Below are 19,134 nucleotides of genomic sequence, written 5' to 3' on the forward strand. Positions count from 1 at the left end.
TTAAGTTGGTCACAATCAAACAAGGTATCAACTGACCAAAGTTCAAAGTCAATGGGTCATATGTTAAGGTCGGATTGACATTTTTTAAATGGTATTAAAGATTTTGTTATGACATTATGAAGGTAAGTTGGTGTCAAGCGACCAAATTTTGAAGTTGATTGGGTCTAAATATAAAAAGTTTTAAAACAAAAAAGGTGAAAAAGTACTTGTTTGGATTTCTTATACCTCAAATGACAAAAAAAGGACATTATTAAAATATTTAAAAAAATCCTTTTTTTCTCCCCTTTTCTTCACATTTGGTATGTTTTGTTTTTCAGAAAACCCTCTCAAGTTTACCTTATTAGAATAACTGCATTGAGTTTATATCAGTTTGTGTGCTCCTTGATATTAGATTTGAAACTAATTTGAAAAGTGTAATGCTTGTAGAATTCTTTTAGCTAGCTTTTCCATACAATAATAATAAGCAGTATCGTCAGTGGCCCTATTAATGCTAACATTAATGAAACAATAGCAAAGGTTAATCAAAAACATATATCTAATAGTTTCATGTCAATATATTACAATCAGTGTTTTTCCTGGGTATTTTGGGAAAACTTCAATATGCCAAATTGGGAAAATTTGAGCGCAAACTGTAAATTACACCCAAACACACACATTGAATTTTCTATGCTAACCAATTTTACAGTGCACAGTGTATTCCTAAAAACGAAACTGGGAATTTTTTCATTGATTGTGAAAAGTCGTCATACAAATGTTATTTGGAATTTTCGAGTTGATTTTGGGAAAAAATCAGGCTAAAACGCATTGAGAATGGGGTCGTTTGGTGCACCCAGTTATATAGGCAGGAAAAACACTGACAATAATTATTACATTTACCCTGAAGGGTCAGACACAAAGCGGGGCCCTTTCTGACGTGTCAGTGTTCTAGTTACTGATAGTTCTTTTTGATCTATTGAACTCCCTTGTATACATTGATTCATGCCTGTCACACGGGACTTGAAACGAAAGCTTGATTCCCAGTCCACTCTGATGATTTACAGGATCGGGATCAGGACCGTTTAAGTGATGATTATGTACATGTTAAATCTAACAGAACAGCCCCATTCACTTCCTCCAAAGCCCTGATAATCTCACATATATGCTATTTCTTACCCAGAACAATTCCTGCATAATAAGTTTAAAATAACATTAAATTTGCTAGTTTGAGTCCAACTTGAGTAGAAATTGAAATATTTTATTGATATGCCCAAGATAGTGGAGTGTAATATGTAAACGGTACTCTATGTTAATCTGCTGCTTATTACTTGGGGCAGTAATTATTTCTTTTCTTTGCACAGAGAAGCTCAATCGTAAAATGGTATTACTGCATTAAGATATATTTGCAATGGCAGCAGTTTCATACTAATGTCACTCGTCAAACTTTGATTGGATTGGAGACTCTCTTGCATGTATTGGTTGTGGTCACTTAAAACTGATGGATGTGCTTGGTTTGGTTTAATTTTATTATTTTAACATACTATGAACAGCTAAGGTCATTTAAGGAAAAGTGAGGCATTGTCGAGGGAGACATCAGAAAGAAAAAAGAAGAAAGATAAAATTCCTAATTCAGTTGCCGCTTATGATTATGCAATGGAGGCTGCAGTTCAATTCTTACGCCCTACCTGCCGGGCAGTGTACAATGTAGTTATGCAAATATTGCGATGTCCTGCCATGGATGTAAATAAGTTAATTTGGGAGCTCTGTAGTCACTGGGGAAATTTTTAACTAAACATGCCAATTTTGACCCAGCAGAGTTTTGATAAAGGCAAAGACAACATCAGTATCGGGGTCTTAGACGCATACTCAGTGTAAATTTTGGAGAGATAGGAACAGGATATGAGCTCAGTTCTGAAATATTGGTAGAAAAGTTAGAAAAAATCCAGTAGTGTTAATTTCATTATCACCTCGAGCTCTGTGCTTGAACTTTTATGTGTAAGCGCATGGAATCTGACTAAAATCAGACACAGTTGCAAAGAGCATTAGAATAGACAGAAAAAAATTTGAAGACAGATGTTGGAAAATGGTGACAGGCTACGAAGAATGTATACAGCAACGTGCTTAAAAAATGTCCTCATTCTTATCCAAGATGGCTGACGCTATCCTTTCAGATACTTATAATTAACTTCCTTACAACGCCCCAGTAAGCTGTTATGCAGCTTCTTTACATACGTTAAAGGTACATTTTCCCATATACGTCAGAGTTCGGACTTAGATTTTCAACGTTATTGACGTAAGCCTCAGTTTTAAAGCCTTTTCATGGGGAGCAAAATATTTTCAATTTGACTCTGTGCTGGCCATTTAATAACACATGTAGATTGTCATCGATCTTCCAGGTTTCACACAGTCACGACTTATGATAGCGATCATTGTCTTCCTGAAACCGGTAAGGTTTGTCACTGAAATTTTTAACTATTACATTCTATGAATTATTTTCGAACCCTCTGACCTTGAGGAAGATTTTGATGACGATCGGGACGTTAATTACGTAACCCCAAAAGATGGTCTGGAGGAGAATACTGATGGGGAAGATGAAGATGACATCACTCCACATTCACTCCCTCCAAAAAGCAGAAAAGACAACAGACAAGAAGAAATGCACAAAATAGCAGGAACCGGGGTTACCGAAAAAGCAAAACAGAAGAAGGGAAATATCGAAGAAAGTGAGGACTGCCCCCAAACACCATCCAAGGACAAAGAGCAGGAGGCAATCGACTCCGTCTCCACGACCCAGAGTAAAGTGCACTCTGTGTGAAATTGAGGTATTAGATAGGGCGAGACATATGCGCCATGCCCATGATCAATCGAGGCCAGTTATCTACCGTAGTCTGGGATATACATGTACTAGTCCTAAGGCCTTTTATACAAATTAATACAATACAATTCTTTATTAACAAATTCCAGCCCACATGGGAGGGGCAATATAGGAAGTACAATCACAAAGAGGTAGAAGCTAGTAGAGTGGCGACCCCCCCCACCCCCCAAAAGAAAACAGGATGGAGATGCATAAAATGTATACTGATATAAATTACGAACACACACCAAAACCTAGGACTTTGAAGTCATCTAGATTGGCTATTACAGAAAAATAAGTATACAATGACAATGTATACAGAAAATCAGAAATAGTTTGTATCACTTTAAATTTGACATAATGAACTTAGATAACAACTTTATCTTATCTATATCTTCATTATTCATTAACCATATATATATGTATTTTTGATCCAGATCTTAATTTGAAAAATTGATAGCTTTCACACAGCATAAATTAAATAGATCCTTCCTATCAGCATTTTAATTAGTACATGATATAAGAAAGAGAACTTCATCCTCAATAACAGCGAGTTTCACAGTTAGTGTTTTTACTATTTATTGATTCAAATAAGTAATTTGATGATTATATAGTTCATGATCAGCATCAAGACTAGTCTACTGGTCTATGTACAAGTTGGTAAATAAAATATTATACAGTTATATTGTATGTATGATTAATTTAAATTATGTTTAAATGTATCTCATGAAATGTACTTCATATTTTTAGGATCAGCACCTTTACATCGCCGCTTGAGAAAAGGGGTCATTCCATGCAGTGCATACATGTCGTATATGACGCGTACGTCAGCTGTTTCCGACCGGGTTGCATTTATTGACAAGGATTAATTACGTCCCTTAATTTGGTACCAAACGATCGAATTGTATTATGAGCATAAAGTGAATTCATGGATATAAATTTCACAGATAAACTGCATATTTTGTGATTAAAAGCACTTATGAAAAGTTAGATTTGTATGATCGCTAGTTAAAATATTACTGAGAACATTGGAAATCTCAAAAAACAAAGTTTATGCAATTTTTTTTCATTCTGACAACTATATCATTGCAGACTTTTATTAGACTATAGAGATAACTGTAAATGTAATGAAGCATAAATTAAAAGGAAAAATACACATGAAAAATATACCTGAAAATTGCCTGAAAGTACCTGAAAATTCTCTCTCTCTCTCTCTCTCTCTCTCTCTCTCGTATATTATTATAGCATTTCTTTTTGTTAGATTGAATAAATCATTTCCATTGACAATTTATGATGCTGCCTTCATATTTAAGTTCAGTTGCTCTGTATTTACATGCTGTCACATTTAAAAAAGGGGATTTGATAGTATGAATTTTTCAGCTAAATGACGCTCATGAAGAGTAAATGTTTTGAAACATTGTACAGGATTTGCTAATTCAGAACCAACATCTATATGTGCAAAGATAAAACATAATATCTATTTTAAATGTATTTTTTACAGAAAGTGCTATGAAGACTTTCAAAACAACAGAGCATGAAGTCTGTTCATCTATTGCTAATTGCCTGAAGTATGCCCCAGACCGGCGTGGAGGTGGTGGTCGAAAGGAGCAGAACTGAACAAAATAAAAAAAAAATGGATACTTGTTTGATATGTTTTTGTTTGTTTGTTGATCTGATGGATTTATACGTCATAGTGATGTTTTGTAGGATTTTTTTTTGTGAAATCTTATCAGAATAATTAATATATACCTGAATGGAGACATCAAGGAACATTTCCCATGTTACAAATTGTTGAAGAAAGGAAAACCTGTTGTACTTGCAGAGCTTTACTGCTATATTGTAATCGAAACGTTGGAATGATATTTGATCTTTTTATTTTATTACGGGTTTTAACAAAGAATATGACGTTATTAATTGTAGAAAAGTTTTCTTTTTAGGATATTGAATAAAACCCACAGTGAAAGTTCAAATTGTGCTACACGTCTTGTGTTGAAACAAGTATTAAGTAGCGTTATAAATTGTATTACTATCCAGTTTTAAATTTGCACATGCAATTGTAGTTTTAAATTGAAAAATGATAAAATACCTAATACCTAGTACAGATCCTAAAAAGACCCTATTATACTAGGTATTAGTTATTTTATTATCATTCAATTTAAAACTATAATTGCATGTGATATTGGGATATAGGTCGCATTTCTGACGTCTATACAACGTCTGGTTCTGCCTGATGCGCAACGTTGTATAGACGTTGAACGGACGTTGTATAGACATTGAACGGACGTTGTATAGACATTGAACGGACGTTGTATGAACGTTATATAGACGTTGAATGGACGTTGTATGGACGTTGAATGGACGTTGAATTTTTGACTGTGGTTCTGACGTCTAGAAAACTTTCATTTACAACCATCAATCAACGTCTAATCAACGTCATTCTGACGTCTTTTGTCCACTGGGCTCTCTTTATTGTTCATATGACTAAGGTCCTTCATAACTCCTCAAAATGTAAGCAAATCTTCAACAGCAAATAGAGTATGAATAAGGTTGATATAAACGTTTTATCTGTGTGAAGATTTTAATTTTCATGTGGCTGTTTATAGAAGTCCTCCGTTTGTAGTGTGGGAGCGAGGTCCTCACTTTGTATGCTATACGTGTGTGTGTGTGTGTGTGTGTGTGTGTGTGTGTGTGTGTGTGTGTGTGTGTGTGTGTGTGTGTGTGTGTGTGTGTGTGTGTGTGTTGGTGTACCCTACAAAGCGAGGTACCGACCCTGAGTACACAACCACGAAACGAGGTAACAAAAAAAAAGCGAGGTACTTTTTCCCGTTACCTCGCTTTCATTACCTCATCATGTTCTTTCAAACTCTAATCTGAGTGCGCAGACGAAATTTTAGGGGATACCTCACAACAACGCTGGTAAGTCAACACACAGTGTGTAGCCACGTAGGGTGTATCGATGAGACCACAGTCACCGTATACACACACACTATGTAATTCCCGCCAAAATTACTTTCGGAAGTCACCATGATACATTATGTACATCCTCGCGCCTTTTCGTGTGAACCTCATTTTCGTATCAACGCAGTAAGCATATAGCTGGACAAGGCTGAGGTGAGTGTTTATGATTGATAACTTACTGGTTTCATGGGGTATTTAAACATTTTGTTAAAAACATGGCTGAAAGAGCGTCGTCTGCAAAACAAGCAATCGGATATGTCAAATTTTGGCAATTTAAAGAGTTCGTGACAAGCCTACAGTACTGTTCTTTCAAAAGACTGGATTATACAGAAGATTACGGCGATTATATTGTCCATTTCTTTAACGTTGAAACAATGCTAAAATTTGTTCAATACTGTTGCAACATTGGCTTGAAATACAGATGTGTAAATATATGCTCGTTTGGTAAGCATCTAAATACTTCCGGGTAGAAAATAGTTTATTGCATCCCAAAGTAATAATATCGTACTGCATCGTGACGAACTTTTACCGTGACGTAAAATGTTGAGGCAGAACGTCGATCACTGAGAAAGCCATTAAAAAAGTTCTCACAATATCATACAAAATTCATAAAAAAATCAGTTTTTCTTTGATAAATATTGCCTTTAAATTTTTTTCGGCATAGCCGTCTAATTTTCTTTTGCCCCGGATATGACGCGACAGGTGGCGTTCTGGTCAAGATGAAGTATGTGATTGGTCAATGTAGCGGTCAATGCAAAATGCAGATAAACAGTTAAAAACGAAACAAAGTTAAAGGGACCTCACGGTAAACCAATATTTATTTTGTATTTTTTATCATATTATTGGGTACATATTTTTAAAAAATAACCTTCTGAACAATGATCAATTTGATCATTCGAATTTGATGATGTATGTACATAAAAACATGAATCATCAATTATTAAAATGTTATCACTCTGAATATGCAAATTTTGTGACATATACGATAAACGCATGCGCACAACAAACTAAAACACATGGAAACAAAAATGGCTTCCAATGTGAATCGACTGGGGTTGAAAACGATAACAGCTTCCGCAATGAAGAGAATAATAGGAAAATGGGTCAAACACAATCCTAGAATTAAACTTGGGAAGCAGTACAATAGATTGTAACAGTTCAAACATGAAAACAACAGTAATACGGACGCCGCTCGTATTCTGCTTGATTGTTTGATAGTAGGTCATGATAATCTTGGTAATATTTACACAAACTCGGTAATTTTCACACAAAGTCACAAACTCAGTAATATTAACACAAACTCGGTAATAGTTCCACAAACTCTGTAATATTTATACAGTCTGTACCAGTACATCGCTACTGTCACTATACTATATGAACAGTGTTTACACTTATTTACACATAAATATGTGTGCCGTAATATTTACAGAACTGTGTATAATATCGTTATCCAACTAACCCAGATGGAATATAGATATCGCCTTGTTAACTATCGTGTGTTTGTGTTGCCATGATTTCAAAACAGTCACGTAATGATATAAAAATAATTTCCGCGCTAAATTTAGAGGGGGATTCCCAACTAAATCGAGTGGTCCAGCTGGACATAGGGATTGACTGTGAACATTGGAACAGCACAGAAACATAACTGGAAAGGAACAAAACGCGTACATTCAGTGAAAATTGCAACGTTTTTACCGTGATGTCCCTTCTAAATTGAATGCAAGCTGAATAAGTGGATGCATCTATTCAAATGACACATTTGCAGTCTTATTATCACCAAAATGATTCAAACTGATATAATTGTGTTATCCGTGCTGAAACTGCGTATTTATTAATTACATTGTACATGTAGTTCGTTAATTTATTTCACCAGTAGTTTTACATTATAACCACCAGCATTAAAACTATGCCGTTTATCTTTTTTAAAGATATTTCTTGTTTAGATTTCATTTTGTTATTTATATAATTGCCTTATGTATGACAAAACTTGAGATGCCATTCTCTTCTGTATTCATCCATAAATAATATCTTATACAATTATGTGTTTGTTTGTAATGTTTTGTATTATGTATTTCTACACTTGAAAATGATATCTGCATTTTAAATATTAATTTATTAGATGTTAAGGAGAAAGAAGAGGACTCCAAGAGAGGAGCTCGCTGCAGTAAATTTGTATAAAATTGGTAGGTATCAGGATTTAGGAGAATCTTATGAACATTCCTAATTTCCTTAAAAACAAAACTATGTCAGAGACTGAGACATACACAAATCGATCATTTTACAATGATATTAACCAATCCATATTTGCAGATGTTGATTTTACTTTGCATCACTAACAATTGATTGCAAGTTCCTATAATTGTCACTTGCTGAATGGAATTTTGAATTATATTAGCAAATTTATACAGCTCAGTGTTTTCATTAATTATAACAAGGTTATAAGTAGTGAAGATACACAATCATTATTATCTGCCAGATTCGATGAAAAAAGAATCTTTAAATTTGATCCCTATATATATTTTCACTTCCACATCATTCACATTTTACAGTACCTGCTTTGTATACTTGGTCTCATTTGTTGAGATTTTTTTCTACTATAAGTACATGTGTGATATTGTATATTGTCTCGAGCATTCCCATATTATTAACAATTAAATTTATACAAAACAGTACTCAAGTATTTCACATGTGCATGTATTACAACTCTTATAAGGTAAAGATTAGGGATCAAAGTTTTCTCTACTTTGTTATTTTGTTAAATTTCACATGCATAGTAAATGAATGACATTCTCATTTGTAATATTTCAGGAGATGTGGTATGTGCCAATATGAAAGGTTACCCAAATGGTTGGCCCGGTATTGTCACCAGGCTTTCTGGTGACAACATCACTGTCTACTTTAAAAGTGATAATGATGAGTAAGTATAATTTATAGGTAGTTATGTTAGAGTTGCCTTGTTGATTCACATACCATATCTGACCTAATAAGGGTATGCCAATAATTAATGACGGTCAGGGTTGCTTGGTATAATTAACTCTGGCTGCTGTGGAAAGGAACTCCCAATCTTTCCCATCTGCAACAGTCACAGTACAGTATAAAATGACAGTCAGCAGATGAATTATGTACAGATAGTTCTGACTTCTTGAAATACATTTGCTCTGGCTGACATCCATGCATGTGGTTTTCTGTAACAGCTATGATGCCTCTGCTGTGTTTTATATGTGTATTCAAAAACCATAATTTGACATCTATATATCATATAATTTTGTAATTCAAAATTTTGTCTATAGTAACACTTTTACCTTGCAGATTCACTTTGAGTAAGAAGAACATTAAACCGTTTCATCTGGATGAAACAGAGATGAACAAGATTGAAAGTATGTGTAGATTTGTCAATTAAGCATACAATTTTAAGATATTTGTGACATAAAGTATTTGGTCTGTTACTCTATTTTACAGTTTATTGTTATGTGAATAATTGCAGAAAAGTTTTTAATGTTAATCGCATCTTGCAGTATGTTTTAAAGGTATGTTTTGCAATAAATGTATATTCCACATCGCAAAAGTAAAGAAGAAAACATTATGACATATCTTTTTTTTTTTTTTTTCTTCAGAAAAAGTAAAACCGAAGTTTCAAAATGCATTTCTAAGTGACTATGAGTGGGCAAAAGGGATATTCATTGAGAAGTCCAAACCAGACACTCAGACACAGACAGATAAGGACACAACGTCTCAGATGGGATCCTCAGCTATGGTCATATGTTTTAGTGGAATGAATCATAATGAAGAGGTATGGAATCGCTTGACACTAAATAGATGTTTATATTGATGTTAATGAGGGTATTTATCAGTTCACCTTTTTACGTTATGTGTACTAAAAATTAAATCCAGGAAAAAGTTTGGTTTTAAAATTTAGACTTTGGCTTAAAAGCGAAAAGAGAGTTCAAAGTGGGAAAACTAGAATAAAGTTCCATTTGAGTAAATTTTAAAAAATTCAGACTAAAATTTGTTTTACAGTAAGCAACATGACAATGCCCCAAAATCATTAAGCTTTGGAGTCAGTTGATGTGTTTACCCCCACACTGTGTTCACACTAACATTTTTATAGTCTTTCTATATACATGTATGTTTTTTTCAGAAAAATATCATAAAGTTTTGCTGCAAAAGAAAAATACAGTACAGCCATAGCTTTAGCCAAGACATCACACATGTTGTAATGAAGACTGGTACGTTGTTACATTGGGTATATGATATCTTTCTGAATGATTGTAATGATAATTTATAAATTGTAATCGTGCAGTAACAACTTTTTTGCTATATAACACAACATTTATGGTAATATAAATATGATAAATTCTGTAATACTATGATGTTATTTGTGACAAGGACACTTATTTAACATGAAACTAACTCCAAAAATAACATATCGTGGAGGGGATATAACTATTATTGCTTTATTCTTGAAATTTCAAATGAAAGTTCCACTTTTTAATCCAAATTGTCCCTAGTTCATTGTGCATTGTTGATTTAAGAAAAATTAGAATCTCTTTACAGATGCCCCTCTTGAATTTGGACAGTTGTGATTTGTTATCATAGTTTTTTGAAAAGTAAATATTCATGTTGCGTGTTTGCAGATCCTGTCGGAAGCCGTATGTGTGACCGTTCCCTGAAGTTTTTCAAAGGTATATGTAAAAATTGCTGGGTCCTTGATTACCAGTGGATATTGGACAGTGTGTCTTCCGGTCATCTTTTACCAGAGGTAAAAAGCCATGTTATTACATGTTTACTAGTAAACTATTGAAAACTATTCAATTTTTTGAAGTGATGCTTTTCACTAGTGAGAAATACATAATTGTGAAAAAATTTGAACAATCAAAATAATGCTTGCAAAAGACAACATGGAAAATTAAAAGCTGCCTAGGAAGATTTTGCAATCATAATGTAATATGCAGAATATCTAACAGCATCTTGAACTTTTGTAATACCAAATATAATTTATGAGTGGGCATACAATTTTGATATTGAGTTCACTATAATGTATAACCCAGATACATTGCTATCCATCACCAGATGGTGGATAGTTCAAATTGCTCTTCGTATGTCATACATCCTTGGTACAGTTGATCATCTCAAAATTTTATGTAGGATCTCTTTTGTTGAAGATGTGCAGTAGCAGATTAAAGATTGACTAGAAAAAAACAACAACATCAATATGATGAAGCCATCTTGGATTAATTTCAGCCATTCCACAACTACATATATATATTTTTTTCTTTCGTCATAATACACAGCGGGATCTTTAACCTGATTAAACTGTATCTTATTATCTCGGTTTGAGAGTTTTGATCTGAAAACAAAACTGTTGTAGACCGACATCAAGCCATATCAAGTTGGGTTTTAAATTGATATATCATTGCTGAATAGATGTGCGTTTGTTTTTTTGCAGGAGGACTTTGAAGTGATAGGAGATATGGTCACTAATAAAATACACTATGGGCCCAGAAAGTCACGTTTGACAGAATCACCACTTTTGAAAGGCTATGAAGTATTCTGCTTTGGAAAAGCAAATTATATATCAAAAGGTGTATATTGCTTATTAAATGTTCATTTATATTTACAGACATTTTTAGCTACATGTTATTATTATTTCCGATTTTATTGTTTAAGATGAACTGACTAATTAGTTATAAACACACAGCTTATTATATCTCTATCTGTAATTGAATTTTGGTTTTTCACTTCATGCTGAAATATATATAAATCTAATGTAAAACGTAGCTTGCAATTGTATTAATTATAATTAAGGGTATACATGCACAAGGTTTGTTTCAAAGGCCCTTGGGATGGAGGTGTAGCACTGTGTAACTAAGGCAGTCATGGCAGTCAATATTAGATATCTGTTGACATTGTAAAACAGTGGCATTTCCTATGTATGACCTCCCAGGCTTACTGGATACATGTTGATTTCTACTCTAGTTGACATGGAAATGAAATATGTTGGATTATCTAACATTCAAAATGTAATGCCTTTCAGGTGATCTTGAGGATCTAGTGACTGGGTGTGGCGGTTCTTTGCTAGATCCTGCAAAACAGTTAACATCTGACAGTCGGAAACTTGCTGTGGCATGTGTGGATGAGTTATTTAACTATGATCAGACACAAGGTGAGCATCAGTACTCATTATTTGCTATAAAGCTTGAAATGGGGTGAAGTAAGTAAGTAATGTCTTTGCCCATCAATACAGATGTTTATATCTGCTTGTAAACTGTAAGTTTGTGTGTTGTGTAATGAGAAGGGGATTAGGATATGGGTCCTACACTAAGAGCACTACAGATTATCAGATTATAAAGTTTCAATTACTTTCATGGAGCTTTCAGTTTTATGCCCCCTGCCATTCCTTTCTTGTTCCGCAGCGACCCCTGTCCCGTCCCCTTCCGCTTAAATATAGTTTATCTAAATAACTACCAATGTGATTGACATAAATAATGGGCATGAGGTCATGTCGTGTACCTTCCTCTTTTTCCGGATCAAACATCCAAGATGGCTGCCATGGCCTCTGATTTGCTGAAAACATATCCTCTAATTACTATTCTTCTATCTTGTGGATTCTTAAGAAACTTTGTGGGAGGGATGATACCATGACAGAATTCATAATGAACATTAAAAAGTGATTGGTCAAAATTAAAATATATGAAAGTCTCAGGAAATTTTGCAGAACTAGTTTTATCTGAAGGAGGAGGCATTTATGTCTTATAGACATTCCTATTTTATCTTTATCTTAGTTTTTCAGTTTTTCTTCTAACTTTTAAGATTTCGATGAAACTTGACATGTTTATTTGTTCAGGGGTGGGGGATGGTCTTTAATAAGGCCATTCAAAAGACTAGTTCCTTGGCCTCCGTCTTTTCAAAATTTACTCTTCCTTTCAATTTTGATCTCAATGTCAGACTTCTAGTATGTATATGTATTTTGTGCTTAACACCAATCTTGCAACTGTATCATTATCATCTTTCAGTGACCTCTATCAAAAAGGGATTAAAAACAGTTTCTCATGACTGGTTGTTGGACTCAATCACGGTCTATAAAGTGCAAAATTTAGATGAATACCTCATTACTGATAAGAAGGTGCAGAATGGCGAAACAGATGAGATGGATGTTGGGGTTTATGAAGACAACAGTGATGTGGATCCTCATTACCAGCCTATATCAGATGAATACCTCATTACTGATAAGAAGGGGCAGAATGGCGAAACAGATGAGATGGATGTTGGGGTTTATGAAGACAACAGTGATGTGGATCCTCATTACCAGCCTATATCAGATGAATACCTCATTACTGATAAGAAGGGGCAGAATGGTGAAACAGATGAGATGGATGTTGGGGTTTATGAAGACAACAGTGATGTGGATCCTCATTACCAGCCTATATCAGATGAATACCTCATTACTGATAAGAAGGGGCAGAATGGTGAAACAGATGAGATGGATGTTGGGGTTTATGAAGACAACAGTGATGTGGATCCTGAGTACCAGCCTATATCAGATGTGGAGGACCAGAGCACTGATGCTGAGGAAGTCTACTTAGAGAGGGAAGCACAGGTCATTACTGGATTGAAAGGCAAGAAAAGAAAAAGGAGAGACAAAAGTAACAATCATTCAGATTTTGAAGGCCAGGATGAAAAAAGGAATAGAGATGGGAAAAGGAATAGCATGGTTGACATAGTTTCAGATAGTGATTCTGATGCAAATTCAGAAGTGTTTCCAATTCTGAATGGCATTCAAGAAAAAAAGAAGCAGAAATCGGATATAAATGTCCAAATGGCTCACAATAATGGCAAAAAAAGAAAGTGGGACAAACAGCACTACTGTATGTATTGTGGCAAAGGTAGTACAAACATCAGAAAACATTATTTCTCTAAAAAGCATATATCTGAAAGCCAGGTCCAGCGAGTTATGAGCTTTCCATTACACTCCAAGGAAAGAACCCTGGCATTAGAGGAGCTTAGAAATGCTGGAGACTATAAACATAATTATGAAGTGATAAAAAGTGGGGAAGGAGTACTTGTACCTTGGAGAAATGTGACTGAGGAAACAGCAGCATCCGAAATGTTACCTTGCGAGTATTGTTTAGCATTCTTTATGAAAACCGAGCTCTGGAGACATCATGCTGTATGCAAGTTCAGGAAAACCTCAGATCGAAAGAAGTACAGAAAAGTTTCCGGCAAAGCAACTCACCTGCTACCATGTGAAATAGAAGTATCGGAGGGCTTTAAGACCACTATTCTGGCAAAAATGTCAGGGGATCAAGTATCTTTGGTGTCTAGAAATGATGGGATCATAACCAAACTTGGAGAAAAACTTTTTAATAAGCATGGTCATTTAGAACATATGCACAACTACATTGGACAAAAGATGAGAGAGATGGCCCGTCTGCTTATTTGTATTAGAGAAGAAGATTCTGAAATAACAACCATTGAAGATCTAATTGACCCCAAGCATTTTCCTCTTGCACTCAGATGTACACAAAAATTATGTGGATATGAAGAGGAAACCAACACATACAGAAATCCTTCATTGGCTCTGAAACTTGGATATTCCCTTAAGAAATGTGGATCTATTAAAAAAGCAAATGGGTTGATTGAAGAAAATGAGGAAAAACGAAAAAAAGCAGAGGATTTCATTGCTGTCCATGAATTAATGTGGCCGAATGACATTTCAAGTGCTGCATTGACAACACTGAAGGCAGGAAAATGGAACAAGCCGTCTCCCCTTCCTCTTACAGAAGATGTGTCCAAACTTCAAAAATTTGTCAAGGAAAAATTAAAGGATCTATCTGCCTCATTGAGTGATGGAATTGAAAACTCAAACCCGGAAAGGAATGTGTATTCTCAACTCTCAGAAATTGCACTGATAAAGCTTGTAATGTTTAATAGAAGGAGGGGTGGTGAAGCAGAGAGGCTAACTATCGAGGCCTATCAGCAAAAGAGTGGAAACAATGCTCCCATCAAGGATATTGAGGACTCCTTAACACCAGTCGAAAAGAAAATGTGCTCTCTTTTCCAAAGGGTTGAAATTCGTGGTAAGAAGGGTCGTAAGGTGCCAGTGCTGCTTACAAAAGACCTGATAGAAGCGATTGACTTGCTACTCAAAGCTAGGGAGAAAGTTGGAGTCAGCAAAGATAACCCTTTCATATTTGCAAGGATGAACTATGGCTCGAACAAAGCAATCCGTGCATCAGATGCATTAAGGAAATATGCAAAAATGAGTGGGGTAGAAAAGATTGAAAATATAACCTCAACAAAACTGAGAAAGCACATTGCAACTGTCAGTCAGATCATGAACTTAGGAAGCACAGATTTGGAACAACTGGCAACATTCATGGGTCACGATATTGAAATTCATAGATCATTCTATAGATTGCCAGAATCTACCATCCAAGTGGCAAAACTCGGGAAATTTCTACTAGCTTTGGATTCTGGAGACGTCAGTAAATACAGTTCTTGCACTCTTGATGATGTCACTCTAAATGACGATGGTAAGCAGATCTAACATAAAAACATAGTCGTGTATATATACTATATTGAAGAAGAGAAATAAAAGTTTGTAAACAAAATTTTCCGGTCTTAACAATTGAAAACAAATCATAATTAAATACCATTAGTTTAATTCTTGTTTGATATTTATATTTAGAGTCAATTTTGTATGCAATCGCTTAATATTTACGTAAAAATAACATTAAAAAAGTCGTTGAAAATTTCCAAAAGTTTGCATGAAGCAGTTTGGTATCATATACAATGTTTTATTAAAGATCCTTTGTTTTCATGTCCATACCAACTGTTGCAAGACCTTTACTGTTTGTTTACTTTAGTGCTGAAGCTTTTTGGAGCTTGGTATTTTGTTAATATCGGATAGCTTATTCAACTCTTCGGAAAAGTTTGTCATACAAATTATGTGATGTACTTCAGATGTTGCTGTAGATGATGAAGAGGATGGGGAAGATATGGAGGAAGCCTCAGATTCAGATCCTGGAGATTCTGATAGCTCGGAGCAAGGTACTATTACATTTTTTGTGCCAGATCTGTGGACCTGCTTTATGTAAAACCTTGTTGCATGCAATTATTTGTATTGTTAAAGATGTTACACTCACTTTAGCTATGACCTCCTTGTTTTAGGTTAATTCTTTTCATCTGTTCAATTAGGTTGTTGCATTTAGATAATACAAAATCTGTCGGTCTGATCTTCTGTTACTAAACTTTTACTTCTTTGGAGATAGTGGATGCCATGATTCCTCTGGGATCTTTCATTAAACTTCAGGTGCTATTTCATAATGACATGAAATTATCCTTTTATGTCGTAAGACAATCATGTACTTAATTAATTAATGGCATGAGGTGGGTATATATTGTCAAACTCGTTACGATCTTATTCTTTGGTACATCTTCATGGATATCTTCTTCATCGAATTACGATACTAGGAAATGTTATTTCCATTTATGCCTTATACAAATTTGATTCCAGTTGCATCCGGATCCAGTTCTACTACTCAATCAAAGCCCAGTCATTCCATAGGGAAAGGTATGGTATATCCCATGTCCCTGTGTTCAGAGTTTCATAATTTTAACTCCCTTAACTGTAAAGTGATACCTGTATTTGTTATTTGTTCTTCAAAAATAACTCAGATTGGTTACAAATGTACTGTACTGCCTTATACATTTGTAGTTCATGTTTTGGAGTTGTTTTAATCTTGCACACTTGCTTAATTTTCATATCAGTTGGCAAGTTAAATGTTAGACATTTACAGATGACGTTTTTAGCAGATCTTAATTTAATTAGCTCAGTTTGAAGTGATAGTTAATTTACAAAACGTTAATGTTACATTATATTGGGATGACTATTTAAATTTAAATTGTCTTTTCTTTCAGGTCGTCTCATCTTAAATGCTGAACAGATTACGTGCTTGAAGCAATTGTTTAAAGACAACATTGTAATGCGAAAAGAATTAAAATTGAAAGATTGCACCAATGCTATTGCAAAAGAAGAATGTTTGAATGGTTTAGATTGGAAGAAAGTTAAGAACACTGTGCACAATTGGATAATGAATGAAAAGAAAAAAACAAAAGCATTGATCAAAAAGCATTGATCAAATGGACCAATGATGTCACTGACTTTTTCAAATGACAGTTCGTTGTCAAGTCACAGTTTGAGTTTGGGGTTGTGTGTATTTTTCACTTGTTAACTTTTTCACAAAATGAGCATATATGATCAGAGATCAAAGCCAACATCATGATTTACTTAATATTTTGTTGCATTTAAAGAAAGAGTTCACAAAAATACACAAATTTACGATGGGTAATTTGCAAATAAACAAATACAAAGAATTTTAAATCTAATTGATTTTGATTTGCTTGATGCTTTGGCAATGTTTAACACTTGTGAAATGCACTTTTTTGGTATTAAGTTAATGTTTTGGCAAACTAGATATTTGTCGAGTTGTGTTTAAGCTTAATGGATTAATCGTCATTTTTATCAATGCATGGTTGTCAGACTTACCAAATCAGTGTATGAACATCTTTTAATTCAGATACTGAATTATAGTTATGTGTTTCTTTCAAAAAGTTTTCAAAAGTTTTGTTTTCTACAATAATACATCAATATGTTGATCATTTCTTACAAAAACTGATAACAATGGCATGTTTTTGTGCTTGTTTTAGCCTTGATCAGATGGAGATATATAATGTTTTTGAATTGTCCATTTTCTATTGCTTAATGACTAATGAATCAACAATTTCAGTCATTGAGGGTCTTCTTTCCATAAACGATACTTGTTTAACTGCTATTTCTGTAGGAGTTAACTTAATGGGTCTTTACTAGTGCCCTTCAGTGTTGTGACTAATAAGAAAAACAAAAAGGTCGTTGGATGCCATCTTGGATATTTAATGAATGTTTGTTATTAGTATTTCTCGGAAGACAGACTCGATTTTCAGTACAATTTTTGTATGTTCTTATTAATCAGAGCTATTTTTTTTTACATTTCACACATTGGTTTCCATTTTTCTTTATTCTGCTGACAAAAAGAACAACAGGGAAACAATCAAGAGGGCATCAAGATTTCCTGGTATTTTGATTTTTTGATCAGTCGACTTGTTATTAAGCATAGATATCACAGTTTTTTTGTCAGTCTTGTCTTATTTCTCTTGCACATTTGAAAAAATCTGTTCACTTTAAGGTTGAAAATAAAAGCCCATAGAATGTTTGATGAAGAGTTATGGTTTTATTTGATATTGAATATCTATATTTTTATTATTGACCTTCAATCTGTATGCAGCTGAGGAAACATCAAACATAGCTTCACAGATGCGGACCTGAAACCCACTGTTTCAAGCAAATCATGATAATATGAACTTAAAATAACAGATTATTATCTGTGACATGGTATCACCTAGGAGTCTCGGTGAGTCATGTACCAAAAGTTAGTCACTGTGACCTACATTTTGAAATTTGACCTACATCAAAGAAAAAAAAAGTGTCCTTATTATACACTTTTTACTGGAACTTAATACTTGGGGGCACGTACGGTTCACCTTGGCCAGGCGGTGTGTCGTGTACATTTACCAAAGAAAAGGTTCGTTTGTCTTGACTTGTCTGTTCTTGTCACCGGAATTTCTCACATTTGTCAACTTACTGGTCCACTGTCATTGAACTAAAGAAATTGTAGAAAGTAGATTAGATTAATTAGTTCATGACATTAATACCACCATGAGTGCCCTATCTTGACATACACGCTAACATCAGGTAGGCAACTAATTGTTTTATATATGCTTCAAACATTGTTAGCATAATATTAATGGTTCAACTGATACAAGGAAAATACTAGACATATAACACTCTGTGTTAACATAAGATCGTTAAAGTGAGGTATTTTTCATGTACCTCGGTATGGGTGTCCAGTAAAACCAGTACTGTGTGCTAACATAAGATCGTTAATGTGAGGTATTTTTACGTACCTCGATATGAGAGTCTAGTATTAACACACTGTGTGCTAACATAAGATCAGTTAATGTGAGGTATTTTTCCATGTACCTCGGTATGGGATGTCCAGTAAAAACCAGTACTGTGTGCTAACATAAGATCGTTAATGTGAGGTATTTTTACGTACCTCGATATGAGTGTCTAGTATTAAAACACTGTGTGCCAACAAATGACAGTTGAAGTGAGGTATTTTTCCACGTACCTCGGTATGGATGTCTAGTATCAACACACTGTGTGCCAACAAATGACAGTTGAAGTGAGGTATTTTCCACGTACCTCGGTATGGATGTCTAGTATCAACACACTGTGTGCCAACTAA

At 34.4% G+C, this 19,134-nt stretch overlaps 1 protein-coding gene across 2 annotated transcripts; it reads left to right on the forward strand.

Annotated features, from left to right (window-relative positions):
- The first annotated feature begins 7,666 nt into the window (after positions 1-7,666).
- LOC117342041 lies at positions 7,667-18,040 on the forward strand. Of its 2 annotated transcripts, XM_033904004.1 has the most exons (12): positions 7,667-7,971; positions 8,597-8,705; positions 9,098-9,165; positions 9,403-9,578; positions 9,927-10,014; positions 10,423-10,547; positions 11,235-11,370; positions 11,823-11,951; positions 12,802-15,321; positions 15,752-15,838; positions 16,305-16,361; positions 16,709-18,040. In XM_033904004.1, exons 1-12 carry the CDS (start codon positions 7,908-7,910, stop codon positions 16,924-16,926), a joined length of 3,777 nt encoding a protein of 1,258 aa, XP_033759895.1. In that variant the 5' UTR covers positions 7,667-7,907; the 3' UTR covers positions 16,927-18,040. The 2 variants fall into 2 exon arrangements, with proteins under 2 accessions (XP_033759895.1, XP_033759896.1); XM_033904005.1 differs by lacking the exons at positions 7,667-7,971; positions 9,098-9,165 and having other exon boundaries at positions 8,596-8,705.
- Positions 18,041-19,134: the final 1,094 nt, after the last annotated feature.

Source organism: Pecten maximus, chromosome 14 (assembly GCF_902652985.1).
Source record: "Pecten maximus chromosome 14, xPecMax1.1, whole genome shotgun sequence".
Lineage (NCBI taxonomy): Eukaryota > Metazoa > Mollusca > Bivalvia > Pectinida > Pectinidae > Pecten > Pecten maximus.

What these genes read in the sequence shown, in the direction of transcription:
- LOC117342041 (XM_033904004.1), top strand. Translation starts at nt 7,908, where the DNA reads ATGTTAAGGAGAAAGAAGAGGACTCCAAGAGAGGAGCTCGCTGCAGTA. An exon ending in TTCTGATAGCTCGGAGCAAG is followed by an intron (nt 15,839 to 16,304) that starts GTACTATTACAT and finishes ATTTGATTCCAG; the next exon opens with TTGCATCCGGATCCAGTTCT. An exon ending in CAGTCATTCCATAGGGAAAG is followed by an intron (nt 16,362 to 16,708) that starts GTATGGTATATC and finishes CTTTTCTTTCAG; the next exon opens with GTCGTCTCATCTTAAATGCT.